Here is a 26,752-nt window from a genome sequence, read left to right on the forward strand (position 1 = left end):
GTTTAATCATTATGTAAGTTCAGTAATGTTATTTGTCATGTAAATACATGAAGAATGGTATAATTTTAATAGCTGTGTGATTATCTGTTGAGGACATATTCATTTTAGATATTGTTACAATTTTTACTACATGTAACACTAGTGCCTTAATGAATGTTTATATGTTAACTATGCAATGGCAATTCAAAATCACCTAACTGTTTAATGTTTGATCTATTAATCTCATAGACAATCATATTTTAATAGTTAAATTAGATCAGTAGTTGTATTGAATGAATGAAGTTTTTGAAGGAGTAGAAATATAAAAAATCATAATATGTGAAGAATTATTTTTTGCTTGTTCAAACATATATTAACAGCGTTTTGTAATATTACTTTGGAGAACAGAACATGACGAAAACAATGTTACAATGGCTGAATGTGTTGAGTTGAACTATCCATTAAGGTAATTTAATTAATCAAGTCTTAAGATTAAGAATATACGGTAAAGACAGCAAATTTCAGGTAAAACTTGAAAAAACTAGTAAAAGTTATTGTTCACATTAACACTGAAACAATCAAAATGATCACTGTTAGGTGTACCTACGATGTATGTATTCATTTAATATGTTTGTTACATATGTTAAATAAACATAAAATTTGAATATATTATTTCTTGTCTTTTTTTGAAGACACCAAATTCAATGTTTTTAAAGACTTTTCAAGACCTGAAGAGACGCTGTGCCAGCAATGAGGATCAATTATTGCTCTGAGGATTCATTTGGAAAATCAATAAAGAGGTTATCTGAAAATAATAACCTGTAAGTAACAGTGACAGTGAGAACTGTAATATATTTTTAACAGTGATAAAAATATAATTAGTTTTATTTCATCAACTTGACAAACTGGAGCCTGCAACATAAAACCAGCTCTGCACAGCACTTTATTCAGACCACTACAGGTCAGTACAAACACACAAACACTGCTGGTTTGATCCCCAGTAAAAACAAATGGCTCATTTTCACTTTTATGAATCCCCACTTGAACTGAAGCTAGCTTTTAGCCTAATGCAGGGATGCAAAATGGCACAGAAGGGGAAGTGCAACAAGATACAAACAAGAAAAGTTCAAATTACAAAATGATTGACGGCACAAAACGAACAGAAACTTTAATGATACGTTATTGGTTCCACTGAGTTGACCTGTGATGACTGAAGCTTGATGATCTGAAGCTCTGATGATCGTTTCTCACCAGATTTGATATATGAGTCACTTTGGAGTCCACATGTAATACACATGTAATGGCACTATATAAAAAATATCAGAGCGCCTTTGTACTTTTAAGACACTTTCACAATATGAGGCCTTTTCAGTTCATGAGTCCAAGAAAATAATTTGTCCCGCTAACAGCTCCGGTGCTTCTGTCCCATATTTGCTGCTCTGTGGTGCTTCAGTCTGCAGGATGTTGGAGGTCAGAGCAGAGAAATGTGCAGAAAACTGTTCTGAAACTGACATGTCACAGGTTTGATCCCCAGCTGTCCATCCTGCGAGCAAATCCTTTAACTTTTGCACCAACTATTCGAGTTTAAGTGTCCTTTTCCTAACTTTAATTCAAGAACAAAATACCTTCTAATTGCAGCTTTTTAATACAAAACACAGGAAAACATTTGTTAATTTACAGAGAGCTTTCTGTAGAGCCAAATATTAAAGCCCTCCTCCAATTAAAATCATGTTCTTCTTCTTGTTCCTTCAGTTGGATGTTTGTTCTCTTCTCTGTGCAGAGTTTGTTTTCATTCATCTGCTGAAGGAGGAAAGTTTCTCTGAGTTCACTTTAAATCTTAGTTTAACACATGAACCTACGAGCAGGAAGTGTGACATCACAACCAGTTTGGAGCCAATCATTGTCCAGTATGAACTTACACAAGTGCACAAACTCTGAGAATGGACTTTACAGTGAAGGAGGAGACATGAACAATATTTACATATTCAGAGATTCTGGAGTTTTACATGAGGGAGAATTTTAACTCACGTAATTTAACTTTTTTTATTTGTGGAAAAACCATATCAGACACAAATTATTATTCCAAGCTGAGTATTTTCATGTGTCTTATAACATGTCTTTTCTAGCTTTGCAAAGCTACATGTATGGAAATATTAGTTAAATAGCCTGATGTTATCAGCTACAGAATAAAAAATAATAAATTCATCTCCCTGATTAGAGAGATTTGTGGTCATATTTAAAACTTTGACCCCTATAATTACATAATTGTTGTTAACAGTAGAGCTGGATAATTGCAGTTCTTATTTAAATGATCCAGAGATCGATCTTTGCATTTGCACCTTTACTCAGTGTTGACGGTTTGTGTCTATAATGTTCAAAGAAACAAAAGCGTTGCTCACTTGTTGAATGTAGAAGTAATTTAACTTTTTGTTTAAGGATAAATTGAGAAGAGAAATTAATTGATTCTGGACTTTGTGAATTGAATCCAATCAGGAGATCAGTGGTGATATCCAGTAAACAGATTTGAAAATACTTAATAAGTATTACAGGGCTGCTGTGAAACATTAAAAGTCAGAAAACATTAAAGCAGGAGGACACAGAGGGAAACAGAAAGGTCAGATTTAGTAAAAACAACCAACTGTTGCTTCTTTTGTCTTCTGATGTTGCCGTGAACAGAATTTTACTGTAGTTATTACTGTATAATTAACTTCATAATGCATCTTTTAACTTTTCTGCAATATTCTTTACTGCTGTCACTGAAGTGTTTTCACTCTTCGTGTGTGTGTGTGTGTGTGTGTGTGTGTGTGTGTGTGTGTGTGTGTGTGTGTGTGTGTGTGTGTGATAAAACAGCTGCAGATTTTACACCTGCTCCTCCTAGATGTTCAGTTTCAGGCAGTTTTCAGCTGCTTTTGCACATTTTCTCCTCCCATATTTTGCTTCAGTCCAAAGACACAAACTTACAGCAGTGCAACTTTTATTCTGCAAAATACAAGTTGCTCATTCATTCTTATTCACTTAGCTGCAACATTTAGTCGATTAAAAGAAAATCTGAAACTATTTTTATTATTTTTTGATCATTTAAGTCATTTTTCAAGCAAAACTGTCAAATATTTGATGGTTTCAGGTTCTCAAATGTGAGAAATCGCTGCTTTACTTGCTTACAGTAAATTGAATATTTCTATGTTTTGTTTGATAATGTGATGGCTTTATTTAAAGATTATTTTCTGATGTTTTAAAGACCAAATGATTAATCAATTAATTGAGAAAATGATCTGCAGATTGATCAATGTGACTGTTTAGTGTCTTCATAATAAAATCTTTTCCATCACTGAAGCTTCTCTTTATTTTTAAAGGCTTCAGAATATATTTCTCATAAAAGAATAAAATTCACTTCTCAATAATCCAACTCAACTACTTTATGAATGTTTATGTTTTAGTAATATGTTCATGTTTGCTGTTTTACTTTTTACTTGATGGTGTTTAAATCCAAAATACTGTGAAAGAAATATTAAAGGAACATTCCACCAATTCTACACATAAAGATCAGTTTACTTGCTGTTGTCAGTCCTACTCAGCCTATAAAAACTGTTGCATAATCTCAGAAAATAACCCTGATGATGTCATAGTGATGTCATCAGGGTTATCTCAGCCTGGGCTCTGAGACTAAAAATTAAAAAAACATGAAGATGTGACTGTTTACCAGGCAGGGAGGCTCTAATGAAAAACACTATCCAGGTGCATTATGGGAAATGTAGGATCCACTGCGTGACCCTTACTCAGGACTAAAAGTCAGGATATGTCGGCCTTGCTGCTTCAGTTTTCATCATCTTTTGCAATTTTTGTCTTGCAAGTCCAACAACTTTATTAATGAAACAAGTTAAACCTGCATTAACTGATTTTTTTTTGTCCACTAGTTTTCATCAGAAACAAGCAGTGAACACAACACTGACATATCATCACATTTTAAGTTGATATGTTGAACTTGTTAGCAAACAGTTGCTTATTTCCACATCCAGCAGTTACGGAGCAACATTATCATTCATGTGGAGTCGTGTTTCTGTCCACCTGGTGAATATAAGTCCAATATTCACTCTCTTTTCACTCTGTTTTTACTCTCTACCAACTCCTGAGGGAAATATCTGGCTCTTTAGCTGCTAAATGCTCCACTATGTTCACCAGCTAGTCTACAGCTAACTGTGTCTGTTTGCCGTTTGGTGCTGAGCAGGTAGTGTACAGCGGCTTTTTACAGCTTTTTCTCTGAAAACAGCTGCCTGCTGCGGCCCAAAACGACGTTATGAGACGCTGAGAGTGAACCAGAACAGTAAAGTTGCAGCCGGACAGATAAACAACGAGCTGAAACTCACTATAAAGCTCTGTAAAGCCGAGAGGAGCTGCAGAGTCACTGATAACTGTCATCGTTAGGAGCCACACCTCTCACATTACACACTGACATTTATACATTTCATTCACGTTGATACAAAAATATCAATTATAGCCGCTTTAATTTTCTTATTTACCAGCTGAAACCATGTAGACATGAACCTTAAGTGATGGATAAAACCACATTATGATCATGACTCATCAGTGTTACAGTATAAATCTGTACATCATTCAGCCAACTCGAACAAATTCATCCTGTGTTGAAGTCAAACCTCAGAGACCGGGAATTAAAATCGACTCTAAACTGAACCACAGTTTGATTTTCTCCTTAAAACTTAATGAATCTGGCACCAGTGCAACATGTAAAGGAAAAGAAAAACACCTGGAAGTCACAATATAAAGTCTATAACCAGAGTCTGTTCATATGTCTCCTCTGTCATATTCCAGCCCTTCATTAGTCCAGTTTGATTCCTGCTGCTGCAGCTTTTTTCTTCTTCATGTTTACAGGTCGTTTTCCTTCTTTCTTCCTCTGTGTTTTCTCTTGTCACTTATCCTTCTGGGTTTTGCAGTTTTGTGTACATGTGTGTTGCAAATGTACCGCTACTTTCCTCCGTGTTGTGAAATACAGGAACAAGAAACAACCCGGAGGTGACGAGTCCTCTGACAGAGCAGCTGCAGGACGACGAGGACCTGAGACGTCTGAGGAGATTCCTTCTTCATCAGCTTCACCTTCCTTTTTTCACTTTGTCTCCCTTTATTTGCTCCCTCATTTTATTTTCTCCTTCCTTTCTTTAGCTACATCTTACCTTTGCTGACCTCCTTCCCTCCTTCCTTTCCTCCCTATCATCTCTCCCTTTTCCTCTCTTCTCCTCCTCTCCTTCATCCTCTGTCGTCCTCCTGTCCGCGGTGTTTCGTCATTGGCTGTCGCTCTCTCCCAGTAGCCAATAGGTGGTCATCTTTCCTTTGCCCTTGATGTCGATGTCTCCTCGCAGCTCCAGCTGGAAGCAGTTGAACTCCAGCAGGACCTCTCGAGTCGCCGCTGATACGTGGATCTTCAGCGCTGTGAGAACACACACAGGTTTGTTACAGGTTCGTCTTTCACTGGAGACACTTCATCTGTCTTCAGTAAAGCAGCGTTATTAGATAAAGTTGAGATTAGTGAGTGTTTAGGTTGTAGAAACAAGACAATTTGATATTTATTAAGTTAAGATTTTTGTGGATAATTTAAGATACATTTTATGTTTCCAGGACATTCGTGTTTGAAAATTGGAGGCAAAGACGAAAAACAGAAGAGCCAGTTGAGTGTTCATCCAATCAGAGAAGTAGAAAAGGTTCATGTTGATGTTGAGTGAAAACAGAACTGTGAATCATCTGTTATATGTCTGTTATATCTGTCGCACCAAATTTCCAAAAAAAAAGCCAAATCTCATAAAAGTGTTGTTGTGAGGACATCAAGCAACAGAAAAAAAACAGACAAAAAACTGTTTTTACTCACTAATTAACTACAGTAGAGCTGCAATGATAAATCAATGGATTGATCTGCAGCTATTCTGATAATCAAGCAAAAGCACAAAAAAATCATAAATAAACATTTTATAGTTCCAGATTTTCAAATGTGAGAATTTTCTGTGTTTCAGTACCACATAGTGGTAAATTGATACTTTTTGGGTTTATGAAAATATAAAAATACATTTTATGACTTCACATTGGGTCGTAGGAAATGGTGATGAACGTTTTTCACTGTTTTTGGTGTTTTTACAGTTGAAACAATCAGAGCTGCAACTAACGATTATTTTCATGATCTATTTCTCTGTTGATTATTTTCTCGATTGATTGAATAATTGTTTCATCTGTAAAATGTCAGAAAATGGTGAAAAATGTTCATCAGTGTTTCAGATGTCGTCCTCAAATGTCTTGTTTTGTCCACAACACAAAGATCTTCAGTTTACTGTCACAGAGACTAAAGAAAACAGAAAATATTCATATTTGTGAAGCTGGAATCAGAGAGTTTAGCACTTTTTTCTTAAAAATGACTCAAAACAATTAACAGTTAATGGTCTCTGATTAATATTCAGTCAGATCACCTAATAAATTCATCGGCTAATTGTTGTAAACAATTAATCTGTTAATCTGAAAATTGTTAGCTGCAGCTTTAACTTGCAGTTGAGACTTTATGAGCCTTTATGAGCGACTCGCCTTTATTTGTTCCTGCAGCTGCTATTTAAACATGATTTTATGAGTTATAGTAGCTAAAATGTTCACTGTGTTGTTGTCGTGATGCTGTTCTGGAGAATCTTTCGTGTGTGTTTACTGACGGGAGGTTTGTGTGTCTGTGCAGTTTTTACCTTCTCCAGTCGACTCCATACGTGACGACGTGTTGACCGTGTCGCCAAACAAACAGTAACGTGGCATCTTCAGACCGACCACGCCTGCACACACCGGGCCTGCTCACACACACACACACACACACACAATAAGACATGCAAGGAGGATGTAAATGATGTAAATAAGGTGCCTTACGCCTCTTAGTTTCTGATAACAGATTATTGCCAGTTTTAATGCAGTGCTGGATTTATAGTGTGATTGTAAATACATTTTGTCTCTGAGCAGTTTTATTGAAAGACAGTTAAATATAAACAGTGATGAATGAAAATGCTCGTCCTTTTCTCTCATTTTATATCTGAATATAATCTTCGTCTCAACATCAAATATGAAACAAACATGAAAAAGAAAAGAAACAAAACCACAAGAAGGAATGAAAACCATGAAGACATCAGTGACTCCTCACAGTCGCACTGTAATATATGTACATATACCTGAAGATAATTTACAGAAAGACAACAGAGATAAAACTTCAGTCGATTGACAGAAAATCAATCAGGTATCAATCTGTTAATCAATCAGTTGTTTGAGTCAAATGTTCTCTAGTTTCAGCATCTTGAGAAGAATCAGTTTAAAAAACAAATAAAATAATAAATAAAATATAATAAAATATTTTGACCTTGTGTGTTTCCTGATTATGTTTCTGTATGAGGACATAGAGCAGTGGTGGGCAAATAGCGGCCTGTGGGCCAAAATACTTTTGCCCTCCAGCAAAAGTATTTTGGCCCCTGATTCTAGCTGAAATTTCGACTTTCATAGTTTTCATTAAAACTTTTCCAAACTTTTTTTAAAAGTATGGAAAATCTAATACTGCCTCCACACAAGGAGAGGCATTAAATCATGGTTGCGTCATACTTTTTTTTAAAAAGTTAAGTCTAATAAACATTCCAGAAAGGGTAATAATTCCACATCTGTAGCCTGTTCAACCAGAACAGATTTGTTCTTCACAAACAGAAATGGTCGTCAGTCGAATAGAAATGCTCCTTAGATACAGTCCTTAACAGTGTTATAAATCTAATTTATTCTTAAAGGACGGGTTCACAATTTTTCAAGTGTGTGTTAAACCAGCAGTCAGGTGTCCATAGTAACAGTGAAAGAGGTTTTCCTCGCTGTAATCATTCCTCCTGTTCATACTGGATATTAAAAGATCCTTCAAATGTGCTTTCAATGGAAGTGATGGAGGCCAAAATCCACAGTGTGTCCACACAGTCATTTAAAAGTCTCTGTGAAGCTTCTATTCAGCTTCAGCAGTCTGAGTTAGTCATATCAAGTGGATATCTGACACATTTACAGTCTTTTTAGCATCAAATTCCCTCTTTGTGTTTCCTCGGACAGTGTTTCCCTGTTGAGCTGCAGGTGGAAGTATAGTAACAAAAAGAGGGACTTTGGCACTAAAAAGACTGTAACGTTGAAAGATATCTACTTGAAGCTTCATATTAGCTTAATTTTTGCACAGAAGGAGGACTGTGGGTTTTGTCCTCCATCACTTCCATTGTAAGGTCATTATGAAGGGATCTTCTAATGGTCAGTATGAACAGGAGGAATGATTACAGCAAGAAAAACAGCTTTTTAAGACACAATTGAAAAACTGTGAACTCGCCCTTTAAATGTAGGTCTGCGTTCCACTGCATTAGTTAACTGGCTCATGTTGAATCCTAACTGTGTCTGGTCTGTTCTGAGTTTGGGGATAAATGTCTCACCGCTGTGAATTCCTATCCTCAGTTTCAGCTGTTGTTCTGGTCGGTGGCGGATCTTGAAGGTTCGGACGGCGTCCAGCAGAGCCAGGGCCATGCGAGCGATCTCCCGGCCGTGCAGGTTCCCGTTCCTCACCGGCAGCCCCGACACCACCATGTAGGCATCGCCGATGGTCTCCACCTGGGGGCGCCGCAGGACCACGAACAGCAGGTTAGTGTCAAGATCTGAACCTCTAAAAGTGAATTTTAAGGTGTTTGTTTTTCCTAAAAGAAGGACACATTTAATATTTTCTGTATATTTTCACATTTAATAGATTTCTGTTCATGGTTTTTGCTCTACTGTTATTTTGCAGAAATGTATTTATCTTTTTAAATATTTTATATTTTTTAAATTTATATTTTGGCATTTGGCAGACGCTTTTATCCAAAGCAACACGTGATGTAAGATTTTAGGTTCTAATTTTTAATATGGTTGTTTACATCTTAACATTTTCTATTTTCTTTCTTATGCTTAAATTTGCTTATATTATCATTACTCTCTGGGTGAAGGAGATTCTGCAGCTGATCAGACTCATACTAATGTTTTATTCCAATTAAATTGTGTTTTTTTTCATAGAGACTGCTTCTTATTTTCCTGAAAAGTTGATATTTTGGAGATCCACTGTCTTCATCTGCCTTTGTAGTGAACAGCAGGAAATACTTTGATCCCCTTTGATGAATAAAGCTCAGTCTAATCTCATCTAATCTTAAAGATGTTTGTGTCTTTGAAGCATGAAAGAACATAATTAGTTGAGAGGTTTTGCACACAGAGCTGATTCTTTTCTTTCTATCATAAAGCGAGTACAGAACCTCCACTGGACGTCTGCTGGACTTTTCTGTCAGTTTCTACCAATAAACTAACAGAGTTTCTGTTGATTCACCTTGTAAACATCAAAGTTGTCTATGATGGCATCGAAACAGGTGTACAGGTCATTCAGCAGAGTCACCACCTGCAGAGTCACAACAACAAGACGACGAGGACGAAATCAGACACAAGAGAAGAAGATTAGCTGAAAACTCAAAGCTGAACCCAACATTAGACTGAACAGTTAATAGGAATTCACACCAGACATGAAACACTGCAGCTCATAAACTCCACTGAAGCATCAGTTTGTCCTCAGAAGCTGCTGCTGTCAGCAGGAGGACAAACTGTCTTTATTAGGCTGAGAAACTTCAGACATTTACTGCACGGAAATAGTTTTACAGTCGGCTCCGTGAAGCGAATACAGAAAGAAAACACGCATGCATGGGAAGTAAATACGTTCAACAAGCTTTTAGACCTCAAGCAGCTCACGCTTCCCTAAACATACAGGATAAAAACATTGACTTGAAGTGTCACTGACGGCGCTCTGCTTTGTGTCTTGCGTCGGGCTGCTGTGTTTCTCCCTTCACGTCCAGCTAGGCGGGACTGTATCAGTGTAACTGGTCAGTCCATGCAGACTGCAGGATCAGCCTGATCCATTCCTCTCTCTCTCTTCATCGCTGGCTCTCTCCTCGCACCACATGTTTTGTTTAGTTTGCACCATACAACACTACACATTCACACATCTACTCACCAACACCACTGATCTACTGACTGACCATTACATTAAATGAATATAAAAGAAACATGACATTACTTAAAAACTTTGTTGCAATTTGTTAAAAAATAAATATAATTGATTGATTTTTGAATAAAACTGTTTATATTTCCCTTTATTTGTCATGGTCTAAGAGCTGGGTCATAACAGTGAGTATAACTTGTTATATTTGATAACATAGAGCTGCATCTGTTCTGCACCAACAAGACGTTTCCTTTTACACAATGATTTATTTCAAAAAAAGAAAATAATTAAATTGTTTGAAATGCAAGAGCACTGGTCCAAAAGCTTTGAATGATTATTGAATTAAATAATGAAGTTGTCCAGAAGTCATAAGCTGAAGGAAACAGCTGCTCTCACCTCCATGGGCGTGCTCTCTGCAGATATGGAGGTGAATCCCACGATGTCACTGAAGTAGATGGTGACCGAATCAAAAGCTTCGGCCTGAACCGTCTCACCTCGTTTCAACTGCTCCGCCACCGAGCTGAGAGCAGGACGAGAGAGGCAGAAACACACTGAGAGAGAGAGAGAGTACTGTAGTACTGACTGTGGTACAGCAGTATGTGTAGTACTGTAGTACTGACTGTGGTAGTATCTGGTACAGCAGTATGTGTAGCACTATAGTACTGACTGTGGTAGTATCTGGTACAGCGGTATGTGTAGTACTGTAGTACTGACTGTGGTAGTATCTGGTACAGCGGTATGTGTAGTACTGTAGTACTGACTGTGGTAGTATCTGGTACAGCGGTATGTGTAGTACTGTAGTACTGACTGTGGTAGTATCTGGTACAGCGGTATGTGTAGTACTGTAGTACTGTATCTGGTACAGCAGTATGTGTAGTACTGTAGTACTGACTGTGGTAGTATCTGGTACAGCGGTATGTGTAGTACTGTAGTACTGACTGTGGTAGTATCTGGTACAGCGGTATGTGTAGTACTGTAGTACTGACTGTGGTAGTATCTGGTACAGCAGTATGTGTAGTACTGTAGTACTGACTGTGGTAGTATCTGGTACAGCAGTATGTGTAGTACTGTAGTACTGACTGTGGTAGTATCTGGTACAGCAGTATGTGTAGTACTGTAGTACTGACTGTGGTAGTATCTGGTAAAGTAGAGCTTCAGCTTTGCGTTTCTCTTCATGATAAGCTTGCGTTCGTTCCTCCACCAGCTCCTCCAGGTTGTTGGCGTACTGCTCCATACGGGACAGCAGGTTGTCCAGGATGTTGGTCCTCGACTCCCTGCACGCACACACACACACACACACACACACACACACACACACACACACACACACACACTTAAGCTTTTTTTGTAGGTGAGGGACCAAAAGTCTGTTCTTGGCTGTTGGATAATTGACGTTCACTGAGTGTCGGTCAGGACACTGATAACAAAAATCAAAGATTAGAGAAAAAGTCCAAAAACTGAAAACAGATTTGTGTATCAGAACTTTGTTTTTTCTTCTTTCCTCTCCCATTAATCATCTCACCACCCCTCAGATTTATCTGCTGACCCTTTGGAGGGGCCCGACCCCTAGGTTGGGAACCACTGGACTAAACTAGCTAACTGTATATAAAGTAGTGTAAACTAGCTCCACCTCCAGCAGCTACAACAGTAACATGCTGCTCTAACACTGATGCTTCACTATTAATTAAAGCTGCAAGCAGCGTTGAACGGGCCCTCACGCTTCCGCGCACGTCAGGCCGCAACGCAGTCGAAGGGCTTCTGTGACGGGCATGTAGATGTCTTCAGACCCGGGCTGTTTTCAGACAGTGCAAGAAGGAGATAAACATCACTTCCTTTGTCCACTGTTTTGCCTGCTGCTGGGGCTGCTTCACTGTAGGGGGCGCTATTCAGCCAGTTTGCATCACTGATGGAATATTGTCATGTAGACGTGTTCAGGGCGGGAGAAGTTTGGTGCAGACTGAAGCATTTACAATAAAGTTATAGCAACTTCCTCTGTCATGGTGAAACATCAAATCTCAACGGTGTGAGAATTTTCTGCAGGGTGAGACATGGCTGTCTTGCTCACACCTGTGTCATCAAAATCATGCAAGTTTTGGGCCCATTCACTTGAATTTCAATGAGTGAACTGAAAACTCTTGATGAGTTTGTGTGTAAAACAAAGTAATTTCCTAATTTTCATCAAGTCCATTTTTAGAAAAGTAAAGACTTTTGACCCACATGACCTGGTCAAAGTTTGATTGACATGTGACATTTAGCATATACATATTGATTGTCTCTAAACAAAGAAGAGCTCATTTTAGCCATGGACTGGTTCAGATGTGTGATTTTACCAACAAAGTGAAATTCAAATTTATAGTGTTGTTCTATTGTGACAACAGATTTATGTTCTCATCACATGAGAAGATGTCACATGATTTACACGTGTTTCCTGTATTTTCTTAGTATACAGAAATATATAAAGTACCACAGAGCTTATAATGTGATACAGGAACAGATCGGTGCTGAATACTAGAAAGACTGAACACTAAAAACATTCACAGATCTAAAAGTGTAGGTTCACATCAGAAAGTATTAATGCATGTATCAAATACATGATTTACACACTCTCATCTATGTGAAAGACATACAAAATATAGTCTACAAAGCTGACGTGTTAACACTAGGGGTGCAACGGATCACAAAACTCACGGTATTGCAATATGAGGCATGATACCTTCCGCTTTTCACAACTTTTTTAACAACTTTTTTTCAGCACAGTGTCATAAGTCATGTATCAAAGTTTGAAATCAACAGCATTAACGCCCTTGGAGGAGATAGCGTTTGTTCAGGGGCCAAAACTGAGGCAAAGTCTTATATTGACAGGCTAATTGCGGACTTCCTGTATGATTTAAGTCAGGGGTATCAGCGTATGATTTGTAGATCTTGATGAGTCAGTTTTAGTTCGATCTCTCTACGACATTCCTACAGGCCGTGGTGGCCATTTCAGTTACATCGGTGGGGCTAGAGAGCACATTTTGGCACTTTGGGGTTTAATTCTTACATTTTATCAAATTGTTCACCAGACCTGATGTGCGTGCCAAATTTGGTGAGTTTTTGAGCATGTTTAGGGGGTCAAATTTAGATCTGATGTCCCATAATAATAAAGAAACAAACACACGAAATACAATAGTGCCTTCATACCTTCAGTGCTCAGACCCTAATAATATATCAGTCAGAGGGACCAAACCACTAATTTTACTGCAATACTTTAACTACATCAAGCTCATAATACTTATGTACTTTTACTGTAGTAGGATTCCAGCTTCAGACAGCCCTCTTCTTGTAACTTACTTGTTCTGTTTGCGCAGCAGCAGACAGATGTGGTTGAACTCGGGTCTCTCTGTGGGCTCCTCGGCCCAGCAGCGCTGCATCAGCTGACCCAGTTCAGGACTGTGACTCTGCGGGTCGATGGTCGGCCTCAGGCATGGCCACTCGCCCAGAATCACCCGGTCCACGATCTCTGCACAGGGAGGAGAGGGTCGAGTCAGAATTCAGAGAAGAGTCATTACAGGCAACATTTAGCAGCCTGATTCTTACGTATGAGAGAATGAAGTTTGGTTATTGTAAAACAGGATTTAACAGATTCAACCTGGTCTCCTACAAACTTTATCTGCATCTATTCTGCATTATGATTTATGTATTTATTAACTCAGGAGCACCTCGGGGTTGGGGGAGCTCAAGTTTTCTGATGATACTTTCAGATGTCATAATGTGACCTAAATTCCTTGTGATAACCAGCAGTCGTACAGTCTGTGAGGGGAGATCGTCACCAAATACGCAACCAAAAATAGATGAACGAGGTGAAAATCAGAGGAAAAAGGAGCAAATATGGACTGAAGAGGAGACTCTGTTTAAGAATAAAACTACATTTATAAATATTTCTCAAGGACTGAAGGCTTCAATCTGCATGAAACAATCTGAATGTTGGTTTCGACTCACAGCATCTGAAACCTGCTTTCTGTTGAGTTTTAACCCACTTTATGCAGTAATTGGGTTTGAACTTCTCTCTCTAGCTCTCTTTTTTCATTCTTCACAAAACTACTTCTGTCACTTGCGCTGCTTCTTGTCGTTCTTTTCATTGACAGGTCTAACAAGTGGTGCAGCCGGCAGCATAAAGATATGCAGATGGAGGATTGAGGGCCTGTCAACTGGGACTGGAAATTAGATGGAAATGAGGCTCGTGCACATGTGCCCAGTTTCATAATGAAACAGAACCATGTGTATTAGTTGTAGTTTTTCCTGCTGCAATCAGGACTCTAAATCCTGCAGAATATATTTGTGTCTTACAACGTGTCTGCAGGGGATCTTTAAACTTGTGAAAATCACGTTTCTCTGTAGAAACAACCATAAAGAAAACATTTTGTTGTGCAGCTGGACAAAGACCCCAAATTAAATGAATGCTTCTTGACCTATAAAAAGGTCTCACCACAGAGTCAATTCAGTAGCTGCTGTGTAGCCTTCAATCAACTTCCTCAGCAGTAAGCAGATGGAGTTGGCTCAGTTGTCACAGGATGAACTTTCAATCTTGATATTAATGCTGAGTTTTACTTGAAGGCCAAAATTCCTAGAAACACACTTCATCTGTAACTCTGCTCCCCCTCCTTCTGTCCTCTGTGGTTTGGAAACAGAAACTTTTCCACGTTGACTGTAAACTTTCTCAGCAACAACAGTGATTAACAGTAGACGCCACACTACAATTGAAATTCGAGCATGAGCCGGTTTTAAATAAATGAGGCCTCATCAGACGGCAGGCTGACAGCTCTGTGGCTGTTTTAGCGGTTTAAGCCTGTAGTTGGACAGAAAGACTGCTGAGTGATCGAAGCCTCGTCCAGCTGGCTGAGCGTCACTGCTGGCAACAGGTCACAGTTTCTTTTTCACCTTCTCCATCACACAGTCACTCTCTCTTCTCGCTTATTTTCCTTCTCCTCCTCCTCCATCAGGGTGTAAATCGCTGGTTTCAGTCATGTCATGCTCCGTCTCTAATTCCTCTCATTCAGTCCTCGTCACGACTCAGACTAAATCGCTCCAAATCCCTCCATCCGCCACCGCCAACCTGTCTGGCTGCTTCCTGCTTCCCCGATCGATGACTAAACACAGCTGCAGTTCCCAATCAGCTCGATTACACATATAACATTATTCATTTACATGTGAAAAAGTACACCGATCAACCAAAGCATTAAAACCACTGACAGGCGAAGTGAATAACATTGATTATCTCGTTAAAATGGCACCTGTCAAGGGGTGGGATATATTAGGCAGCAAGTGAACAGTCACTTCTTGAAATTGATGTGTTGGAAGCAGGAAAAATGGGCAAATGTAAGGATCTGAGAGACTTTGACAAGAGCCAGACTGTGATGGCTAGACGACTGGGTCAGAGCATCTCCACAACAGCAGGTCTTTTGGGGTCTTTCTGGTATGCAGTGGTGAAAGTGAAAGTGAAAGTGTTCCAAGGAAGGACAACCGGTGAACCTGCGACAGGTTCATGGGCGCCTAAGGCTCATTGATGCATGTGGGAAGCGAAGGCTAGCCCATCTTGTCCGACCCCTCAGAAGAGCTACTGTATGACAGGTTGATGAAAAAGTTGATGCTGGCCATAATAACCAGGTGTCAGAACACACAGTGCATCACAGCTTGCTGCATATGAGCTGCGTAGCTGCAGACCAGTCAGAGTGCCCATGCTGACCACTGTCCACCACCAAAAGCACCTTGGAGTGATAGAAGAAGGTGGCCTGGTCTGATGAATCACGTTTTCTTTTACATCATGTGGACAGTCGGGTGCATGTGCATCGTTTAACCGAAGAGATGGAACCGAGATGCACTATGGGAAGAAGGCAAGCCAGTAGAGGTAGTGTGACGCTCTGAGCAATGTCCTGCTGGGAAACCTTTGACATGTACCACCTACCTACACTAAGTACATCCCTTCATGGCAACGCTATTCCCTGACGGCAGTGCCACACTGCAAAAGGTGTTCAGGAATGGTTTGAGGAACATGACAAAGAGTTCAAGGTGTTGCTTTGGCCTCCAAATTCCCCAGATCTGAATCCAATCGAGCATCTGTGGGATGTGCTGGAAAAACAAGTCCGAGTCCTGCATCGATGGGTCAGAGCTGTTTTGATGACACAAGAGGAACCTACACAATACTAGGCAGGTGGTTTTAATGTTATGGCTGATCGGTGTATGCTAGAGGTAGACTGCATGTGGGGATCTAGCCGAGTAAAAACGGTTTCCAATTAACCTTTACATACTGTTCATATCCTTACCACATACTTAGTAAAACTTCTTAACCACAAATCTATTTTTCATTCATAAATACCTCATCAGACACTAATAAATGGGTGATTAATCCTTAATGAAGACAGCAGAGAGAGTGTTTTCCTGAACAGTATGTAAGAGTTAATGAGCTGCTGCTACAATCAGGTGATCAGGACAGACACACGGACAAAATTCTGCCTTTATTAAACAAGAAAGACAAGAAAATCAAAGGCTGCTTGATGCTACATCAGCAGAATAAGCCCTGATGAAGCCCTGAAGCTGCTGGAACACGTTCCTGATTTGACCCGATCTGACTTCTTGCTTGTTTTCTGACTCAAAACCTCTTCAGACCGCTTGTTTTTCTGGACAAAAACGCTGAACTGCGGCAGGTAAACTGCTTTTTCTTCTCGTGTTCTTAGAGATACTTATTACAGAGTCATAGTCTGGTAATCTGTAGTACAAGCTCCAAACTTTCATTCCAAAAAACATCATTGTAAACCCGACTTTACCTCAGATTTTAACCTCAACTGAAGGCCTTTTGCCCAAAACGCAGCCAAACTAAAACAGAAAAATTGGGAATGTCAACTTTCCAGGATGATTTGTGACTGCGGTTTGGCCCTTTGAGCTTTTTTATCAAATTTTTCACATTTGAGAATGTTTACAGTGGAACAAATGTGTTATCAGTATGTGGCTACCAAAGTAGCAGCATAAAAAACCCCAAAACATGTGTCTTTCTGGATTCTGTCTGCTTAGACCACATTTTTCTAAACAGTATTTTTATTGTTTATCATAAAGCCTCAGAATGAAACGTGCTGGTAAGATGAGGAGTCTTAATTAATTGATTTGTTGATTGCTGTTAATAAACTGTACTCCAGACAGACAGAGTTTAAATTGTTTCTGTTTGGACCTCAATAAACAAATGAAGAAGAAGTTTCATAATCAGAAAACAATGCTGCAAATGCATCTCAGGTAGGTAAAGTTCATCAGTTAGTTTCTCTAATGATCTCTGTCTCTTCCTCTCTGGATGTAGTTGAATCCTTCTGTCAAAAAGCAGCTGCAAAAGTAAAGCGTGAAGAAAACAAGCACTGACATGGAAGGGTTGAAAAGAAACGTATCAATGCAAAATAACTGGAAACAAAGTGGTGCAAAGAAAGAAAATTACTGGAAATGAAACAAAAGAGCCCAAAATGTTTTGTTGACCGTGTGAAGTATCTCTTCATGCATCCGTGTCCTGATAATTATCCACATCCAGTCTTATTTTGTTGCTTTTAATCTTTTTTTTCTTACTGACTTAGATTTTTAGGTTAAAATAAGAATAATTTTAGAATAAATAGCAATAAATTCTCATCTCAGCTGCTCGTCTGAAGAAGCTCAGCTGGAATGTAAATAAAAATCAAATATATTATTTTGTTTCCTGACACTCCGTATGTATTCTGTTTCCTACCTTTAGGACTGAGCGGGTCTCCCTCCAGGTAGAAGGCTCCTCGGCGCAGCGCCACCTCCTGGAGGATGATGCCGAAGCTGTAGACGTCTCCTTTCTGAGTTCCCTGAAGAGGAGGCGAGTCCATCCTGAGCAGCTCCGGAGCCATCCACAACCTCTCTGCAGGGTGGAGGAGGACAAGTAACAGGTTGGCAAGATGACATGACATTTTAGGAGTCTTGCTGTTCTTTTACAGTTTCTGGGGAGTATATTCTAGTGCTGAATTTACTTATTCGTTGATCAGATGGTTCCTGATTTACATAAAAATTTTGCCAATATTAGACTGTATTTCACCAGGCAGAGGTCTTGTTTGGTTGCTTATGTTTAGACAAAATGAAAAACTAGCTTTTGTTAAATAAAAAAGGGTTACATAGAAAATGATACCTGGTTCTAGATGATGAGAATGTGAGCCCTGAAATTTACAAATGATAGACCGCTATTATAATAAAATGGATAAAAGGTTGAACATGCGACTCACGGGCGTAGTAGGCGTGAGCGTCTTTGCCTGAGTCGTTCACAGATCGAAAGCTGCACAAACCGTAGTCTGTGATCTTCAGGACGAAGCGGTTGTCGACGACACAGTTTGACGACTTGAGTTTACCGTGAGAGAAGATGACGCTGTTGTGGAGGAACACCATTCCCTGCAGAGAGAAGAAGAAGAAGATCAGGACTAAACATGTATGATGTGATATTCCAGGACACCACTGGAGACACATTAAATATCTGCACTGATAATAAACAGTGAAGAAGAATGTAGGAACTGATGAAATACAAAATATAAATATAAGTAAGAAAAGCACCTTGACGATGTCATTGATGAGAGAATATTTGAACATCCAGTCCAGAGTGATGCTGTCGTTCTCCAAGATGTCCTGAAGACACAAAATACAGACTGTAAAGAAGACAGACAGACAGACAGACGGGCAGACAGACGGACAGACAGACGGACAGACAGACAGACAGACAGGCAGACAGACAGACAGACAGACAGGCAGACAGGCAGACAGACAGACAGACAGGCAGACAGACAGACAGACAGACAGACAGGCAGACAGGCAGACAGACAGACAGACAGACAGGCAGACAGACAGACAGACAGACAGACAGACAGGCAGACAGGCAGACAGACAGACAGACAGACAGACAGACAGGCAGACCTGCAGACTTCCTCTTGGACAGTACTCTGTGATGACGCAGATGTTCGGAGGGTCGATGCAGGAGCCGATGAATCTGGTCAGATGTTCGTTCTGAACGTCTCTCATCTACACAAACAAAGGAACATTTTAACACTTAAAACCTTTCAATACTCACTTTACAGTGAGCTTGTTTCCATCCACCTGATTTTATGCACATTTTCAATCTAAATAAAATCTGAACGGCAGTGAAGTCATGCTCAAAGCAGACGACTCGACACAGTATCGACCTCTTAAAAGGGGAAAGTATCATATCGCTTCACCACAGCAAAAAATATGTGATAAACCGTTATAAATATAAATAAAATGCGATACCAAGAAATCCCCAACAGATGTCGACATTTTGACTATCAAACACTTTGAAACAGTGAAGCATTTCCAAGACAACTGCTTCATAATGATTCAGTGCTTCAGAGAGCTTAATTTCCCTCTCACTACAGAGTTCTCACTGCAAAGTTGTTTGGATAAAAAGCAAACGTAAACAGATTTAGTGAATAAATGATGACGTTCATGAATCATGTGACTTAAACGTCACTGTAGAGACGAAAACATCAGATCTTTGTGGCTCAATGAGGAGACGTTCCACAAATTAACACATTAATACATTCTGCAACGGTTTAATGGTTCTGACTGGAGATTTAGCAGCACCGACTGGATTGAGTGGATTGAAATGCAGCGTAATTTGCATTTTCTTTTGCTGATTTCCTGGAAATTCTGTTAAAATTTGCACAAAATTGAGAAGGAAACTTGATTAGTGAGATTAAAAGTCCGAAGTCCTGCTAGCTAGCGTCCCCTAGAGGCTGCTGTATTCATTATAACCACTATATGCAAACAACATCCTGATGATTTATCTACTTTTAGAGTCTTTGCAGTAGTGGAGCTAAAATGTCATTAAAATCTGAGGGTTTCATCCTCTGAGGAGCAAAGAATGTGTTCAGTAAATTTCATGGAAATCTGCCTGTTAAATTTGGAGTTTTGTCCTGACGAAGCACAAGATGAAAGGTCAGGAAGGCCGTCAAAGACATCCTGATTTATCCTCCAGGGAGCATAAATTAACTTAACTTTGGACTAAAATGTTTCACGGACAAGCAGACCAACATTATTTACCTGGACTGTTTTTCAAATAAAACTCTGGGAGCAAACAGTTTGTTCTGAATCACTGATTGGAGGTTAAATGATCCCACAGAAAGGTTTTTAATTGCCAGTTTGGCATTTAGGAGCTGTGACATTTCTGCATCGGTCTGCATGAAAAAATATACACAAGAGTCATTTCTGATCTCCAAATGATTGAATATTTCAGCTACTAGACCACGTTAATGTTTCTACTGTTGTATTTCAGTTTGTTTTGCTAGTTTTTCGCAGCTGTATCAAGTGGAGGAATCATCTTTTATACAACAATTTCTTCTCTTTCTATCATGGTTCTTTTTATAATCAGATCATGTGGCTCTGATCGTTCCTCCTGTCATGTGATTGCTCTTCATTTTTTTTTTGAAGAATTGAAGCTTGTTTTTGCTTGAAACAAAAAGTTTCTCACTCACGTGTTTGAGTTCAAACAGGACCTTCCTGTTCAGCTCGATGCGTTTGGTGTTGGAGTATTTGATGGCAACGATGTTTCCCTGGAAGAACACAACACAAGAAAACTAAATCCTGATCCTGGTCTCAGCTTCAACCCAAAATCCTGATCCAGGATCTTCTCTGTCTCATCTTCATGTTTACATTTTCATAAAAGGTTGAACTTGTGTGTATTATCACATGCTTTTGTTTAATGTTTTTCTGCATGACGACAATAAAAATAAGTTAAAAAAAAAGTCCTGCATTTAAACTCCTACTTAAGTAAAAGTACAGAAGTATTATAAAGTATCAGCAGTAAAAGTACTCGCTCTGCTGTGACGGATATATGATTCTATATGACATTAGTTTAATCCAGTGGTTCCCAACCTAGGGGTCGGGCCCCTCCAAAGGGTCAGCAGATAAATCTGAGGGGTCATGAGATGATTAACGGGAGAGGAAAGAAGAAAAAACAAAGTTCTGATACACAAATCTGTTTTCAGTTTTTTTGCTTTGTGTTGTTAACAAGAAATCACTCTTTGGTGATATTAATAATCATAACATCAATCTTGTTGTTTCCATACTGTGAGTTTGATCTTAATCTCGGTCTTTTCTGTACACACAACATCTATTTCCTGTCTGTCCGTCCTATTTCCTGTGGTTTCTTCCATTTTTTTCCATTAAAGGGGTTTTTTGGGGAGTTTGTCTTCATCTGTATCGAGAGTCTAACAACAGAAGAAGTTGTGTTGCTCTGCAGATTTGTGATATTAAACTATGCAAATAAAAGCTGACTTGAAATTGACTGAACTACTTCTAAGACACAACTTTTTTTGTGATCACCAGCCAAAAACATTGGGAACAACTGGTTTAATCTTTATTAATGCATTGTATTTTATAAGCTTGTCATATTTTTTATGTAAAATCTTAAGTAAAAAGTACAATATTTTAGAGCTGCAACAATGAAAGAAAATTAATCTGCAACTATTTTTTTAATTGAACAATTGTTTTAGTCATTTTTTTAAGGAAAAATGACAAAAAATGTGGTGGTTGAAGCTTCTAAAATGAGAGGATCTGAAGATTTATGTGTCATATATGAAACTGATATATATATATATATATATATATATATATATATATATAGCAGTTGGATATCGTTCTGGTGATTCAAGACATTTGCCTTCTCGCTCTAAGACATAACGGACATTTTTCACTCTTTTTATTTAAATTATTGTTAGTTGCAGCTCTACAATATTTCCCTGTGAAATGTAGTGGAGTAGACGTATAAAGAAGCATTAAAAGGAAATACTCAAGTGCAAGTAGAGTACTTGAGTAAATGTAATCTGTTACTTTCCATCACTGGAAACAGAGGAGAGAAATTGTCTATAATTACAGCTGTAGTCCTCTACTTTCTGTCTGACTCATCATCACCACAAACTAACAGACAAACTGACCTTGTAGTATCCAGTCTTTGCAAAAACTTGCAGGTTTCCGTCTCCGGTCATCAGGGAGCCGTAGTTAGAGCCTCTCTGGAGACAGACACAGGATCAGAGTGAGTGTGTGGCTGCTGACAAAGTGTTTCATTTCACAGCGAACAAAAGACACGATTACATGATTACAGAAGGAAACAAGGACAATAACAGACAGGAAGTGTGTGTGTGTGTGTGTGTGTGTGTGTGCTGACCAGTGACAGTGTGATCCTGCTGCCGCTCCGCAGCACCTTGTCCAGGTTACTCATGTGGATGTCTTCCCAGGAAACCCTCCAGAGCTGAGCCACCAGCTCCTTCTCCAGTTTCATCCTCCTGCAGGAGACAGAAACCAGTTACACACCAGCAGCGTCTCTGCTGCACAAACAACCACATTTATCATATAATGTGAAGCAAACACTGCTTCTATAAGTCGGTGAGAAACGTGTCGAGTTTGTTTGACAGGTTGAGCTTAAAAAGATCGGATGATACTTGTGTGAAATAAAATGTAATCAAACCATATAAACCAGTCACTTTTTCTTGTTTTAACAACATGTGGAAGTTTCTTGTTATAGCAACATATCAGTTATAATGAGACAAGTGTTTGTGATAAGTTATGTTAATTTTGTCATAATAAGATAAAGTGATGTGTTTTTTAAAAAACAGAATAATTTAGTATCTAATAATAATAATAATAACGAGAAAATATCTCAGAATAACGTAAAAAATATCTTATAACATGAAAAGTTTTGTGTTTAAACAAAAGAAGTTTCTTGAAGTTTATAATAAGAAACTGAACAAATATTTCTGTCACTGTGGCAACAATATGCTGCTGTATAACATTTATAAGCAGTATGTTAACATTTAATACATGTTATAACACACTATAATATAGTTAGCAGATATATTTTAAGTCTTTATAAATGTTTAGTATTTGTCAGTAATTATAATATTTTATTTTATTACAGCTGTGTTTTACTATAATATTCATTATCTGTTTATACAGCAGCAAACACTTCTGTGTGTCCACAATAAGAGTTATATTTGTTGACAAATATGTTAATTATCACTTATATTTGCTTACAAATAAAGCTGCAACTAATGATTATTAATTGATTAGTCTGAGTTTCCCACAGCTTAAGGACATGTATGTAAAATTTGACCAACAGTCAAAAACACAAATATATTTGGTTTATTTTCATGTATGAAACATAAAAGCTGCAAATCTTCAAATCTGAGAAGTTGGAACCGAAGAAGTTTTGGCATTTTTGCTTGAAAAATGACTATAAAATGTTAATTATTCAATTATCAAAATAGTTGCTGATTAACTTCCTGTCAATCAACTAATCATTGCAGCTCTACAGTGTTATAAACCAGTTATAAACCAGTTATAAACCAGTTATAAACCAGTTATTATCTGTTTATAAACGGCATGTAAAGGGTAAATATGGGGACTTATAGTAAAGTTTTACCCAAAACTCTCACTGGATTGACTATATAGTTTTTTATTTGAGCTCACCTGTAGACGAAGATGGTGATGGTGAGGGTCATGGTGAAGATGAAGAAGACCACAATGGAGACCATCTGGTGGATGGTGATTGTTTCTGACAGAAGGAGAGAGGGAGAGTGTTTAATGGCTGAATTTCAACTGTGGATGAATATTAATATTTATTAGACGTGCACATAAGAATCGCGATTCTGCCGATTCAGAATCGATTCACATTTTTCAGTCTTGCCTCGACGCTGTTTTCTATTTTTTCCTGACATGAATTAGCTGCTAAATCCCATAGATGACGCAATGACGCCGCCCCGGACCCAAATCCAGGGGCAAGAAGGAAGTGAAGTGTGTGTCATGGAGAGGACGCGAGCAATGGAGTACCTGACAGAAAACTAATACAACCTGGTCCATCGGCTGTGAAGGCGATCATTTGGACATATGTTGGATTTTCTCATCTCGAAGGGAAGAAGGAGCTTAATGCCGTTATCAGGTGTTGCAACGCACTTCTGCAGGTTTGTGCCATTGTGGGCTTATTTACTTGTAACCGCTGTGAAACAGTCAGAAAATAACGTTTGATTGATCTGATTCATCAGCTTCCTCACGAACGTTAGCAGAGCTCCCTCTCCTCATTCACTCTCTAGCTCGTCTAGCCTGTTAGCTAGTTAGCCTATAATAATTACTCGCTAACAGTGATCAATTATATTGTTTGCACTTTGCAGCTAAATGTAGCAGGCAGCTGTTGTTTGTTTGATTTTGTGAACTGAAGGAGGAATTTAAGTAATTTGAGGTTTTATTATTAGCAGTTTATCTTTGCAATCATTTTTATTTTTGTATTAAGTGTTAATTTGACCCTTTGTCTCAGAGCGGTTTGGTTTCCTGTTGACCTATAAAAGTGTCTGCTGCAGTCAGATGGAAAGAGTCACTCAAAACATCAATCTAGAATCAAATCTATGGATGTATTGAATTGAGGACTGATTTTGAATCGCGAATCAAAATGGTGATATTTCCTGAATCGTGCACCCCTAATGTTTAAATACAGTTTCCGGGGAGACGGAAGGAACGTCAGAGTCAACAAAACACTACTGAAGTAAAACTAAATGACTAATTTCAACACTGTGTCCAACCTGCTCCGTCCCCAGTAATGCGTGCGTGACAAAAGCAGCTTCAGTGCAACATAAACGATTGTGAGTAAGTTTATTACACATCAAACTGTGCAAGACGCCTGTAATAACATCTTGATATCAGTGTGAAGCTGTCAGATTGTGAGATGTGTGACGAGTCGTAGAGCTACGACGTAAACAGAGAAAAGTAAATGAGAGCAGAGACACGTCGGGCTGCTCGGTCTATTCTGTGTCATTTCAGTGTTTTATGATTGGTTGGTTTGTGGATGTGGGTCGTAGCAGATCTCACAGTGAGATCTAGGACTCTGTTTGGATTGAAAACCAAAGATTTCACCACGTTTCTCTCAACTTTGATCTCAGACAGCCCAGAATCACGCATCCTTAAAGTAAAGCTGATTGGTCGATGCACTGACTTGCCAGGCAGATGGGGTTGTCGTTCTTGAAGCCGCAGACAGGAATGTCAGGAGGACAAACGCCACCCGGCCACTGCAGCGTTGTTCCGGGGATGGCGGTCAGCTGCTCCTCCGAACTGTTGTACACCAAAACTATCTGGAATAAAAACAATTAAATATTAAATCTTAGTAAGAAATTTAAGTTATAATATTTCAGATTTCAGTCCTGGTTGATTTGTTGACATGTGAGGTTACTGGTGGTAACAGGAAGTCCAATTTACAGGACAGTAAGTAGTTTAAAGCCTTTTTAGTCTCCGGAGGAAGATGTGTGAAATCTGACAAAAAAATGCCTCAAGTGATGTCACTTGAGTCAGCGTCGGCTGAGGTCTTAGACTACAAGTTTAAAAAGTGAATCAATCTGAGGGTTTGGAGTTAGAAAGAAGTGAGGTTAACAGACCTCCAGGCTACATTAGCCGCTACTAGCATAACACACCACAATCTGTACTGTTGAGTTAATAGAGTCAAGTTGCATTGTGGGTAATGTAGGCGCCAAGTGTTAACAAGAAGAAGAATGTGTGGAATAAAAAAAGACGATATCTCTGCTGCATCGATTTGGATCTTTTTTTCCAAACTTACACATTTTTCTTATAGATCTGTTGATATTTTTTGCCAGATATCACACATATATGCAGATTCTCTGGAACAAAATCATTATTTGTTTTCTTAAAGCAGCTTGAACTTTGTATTAAAAGTATTTAATCCTCTCTTAACAAAGAGGCTTTAAAAACTTTATCTGTCTTTAATAATTATAATTTGTTTCCTCAACTCTTGTTGTTTACTCTTTTTCTCTACATTTATGTTAAGTAATTATTTCTCTACTTTAATTCTCTATTTTTTCCAAGTTTTTGTTTTCACTGAAAATAAAGTTTTAAAAAGTTCTTCTTCTGTTTCGTTACAACAAACCCAGAAATATAGAATACATCACTTCTTCTGCTGCAGCCTGTTCAGTATGACTGTTTATGTGTCAAATTAACTTTGAACTTTATTCAGCTATTACCATCTATATGACCCTCCTCCACCACCAGATTCATGAGAATTAGAGAGATGAAAAGCAGGTCACAGGTCAGATAAAGACGACTTAAAGAATAATTTTACACCAACAGTAATATCACTTCTCTGTGCTCTGACTCTCATCAGTTTGGATAAATCTTACGTGATTTCCCAAAAGATTTACAGGATTAAAGAGGCGACGGAGGACAGAATGAACTTTCACACCGAGACAGAAACTATCAGAGTGTGAAGGAGGATGAAGAGAGAGAGAGAGAGATGGAGAGAGGAGTGAGGGAGGAAGAGGAAAATAAATTAAGTGCTGAAGAAAAACCCTCATATCGAGGTGGGTGAAGGTCATAGTAGAGCTTACCTGTATGTGTGTGTGTGTGTGTGTGTGTGTGTGTGTGTGTGTGTGTGTGTGTGTGTGTGTGTGTGTGTGTGTGTGTGTGTGTACCTGGAAGGCGCTGGTGTTGGTGTCGATGTCCCACAAGGCGAAGTCTGTCTCTCTGTCTCCGTTCTCGTCCAGGTGGACCAGACCTGTTACACCTGAGGAACAAAGAGTTATAATAAAGTAAAGTAAAGATCAATACTGACTGTTTAGTATCAATTTATTAATCTGTATCTGTTGTTTTTTCTTGTTGTTTCTCTGTCAGCAGAGATTTGTCACTGATTCCTCCGTCGTCTCAGGGAGCAAATTA

The 26,752-nt window shown here is 38.7% G+C and overlaps 1 protein-coding gene across 1 annotated transcript in view; it reads right to left on the minus strand.

The window, feature by feature from the left end:
• Positions 1-4,462: 4,462 nt before the first annotated feature.
• LOC122987210 (atrial natriuretic peptide receptor 1-like) overlaps positions 4,463-26,752 on the minus strand; it is a 122,025-nt gene continuing 99,735 nt past the window's right edge. Inside the window, exons 6-22 of the mRNA XM_044358974.1 lie at positions 26,509-26,600; positions 25,026-25,161; positions 23,513-23,597; positions 22,212-22,329; positions 21,982-22,056; positions 20,521-20,598; positions 18,947-19,051; positions 18,590-18,661; positions 18,268-18,430; positions 17,754-17,909; positions 13,349-13,517; positions 11,146-11,292; positions 10,415-10,538; positions 9,356-9,424; positions 8,442-8,616; positions 6,705-6,803; positions 4,463-5,419 (exon numbers count right to left, since the gene is read on the minus strand). Coding sequence (XP_044214909.1) covers positions 5,274-5,419; positions 6,705-6,803; positions 8,442-8,616; positions 9,356-9,424; positions 10,415-10,538; positions 11,146-11,292; positions 13,349-13,517; positions 17,754-17,909; positions 18,268-18,430; positions 18,590-18,661; positions 18,947-19,051; positions 20,521-20,598; positions 21,982-22,056; positions 22,212-22,329; positions 23,513-23,597; positions 25,026-25,161; positions 26,509-26,600 — 2,009 coding nt within the window. The 3' untranslated portion in view covers positions 4,463-5,273. The remainder of the gene's footprint in view (positions 5,420-6,704; positions 6,804-8,441; positions 8,617-9,355; positions 9,425-10,414; positions 10,539-11,145; positions 11,293-13,348; positions 13,518-17,753; positions 17,910-18,267; positions 18,431-18,589; positions 18,662-18,946; positions 19,052-20,520; positions 20,599-21,981; positions 22,057-22,211; positions 22,330-23,512; positions 23,598-25,025; positions 25,162-26,508; positions 26,601-26,752) is intronic.

The sequence above is a fragment of the Thunnus albacares genome, chromosome 8, assembly GCF_914725855.1.
Source record: "Thunnus albacares chromosome 8, fThuAlb1.1, whole genome shotgun sequence".
NCBI lineage: Eukaryota > Metazoa > Chordata > Actinopteri > Scombriformes > Scombridae > Thunnus > Thunnus albacares.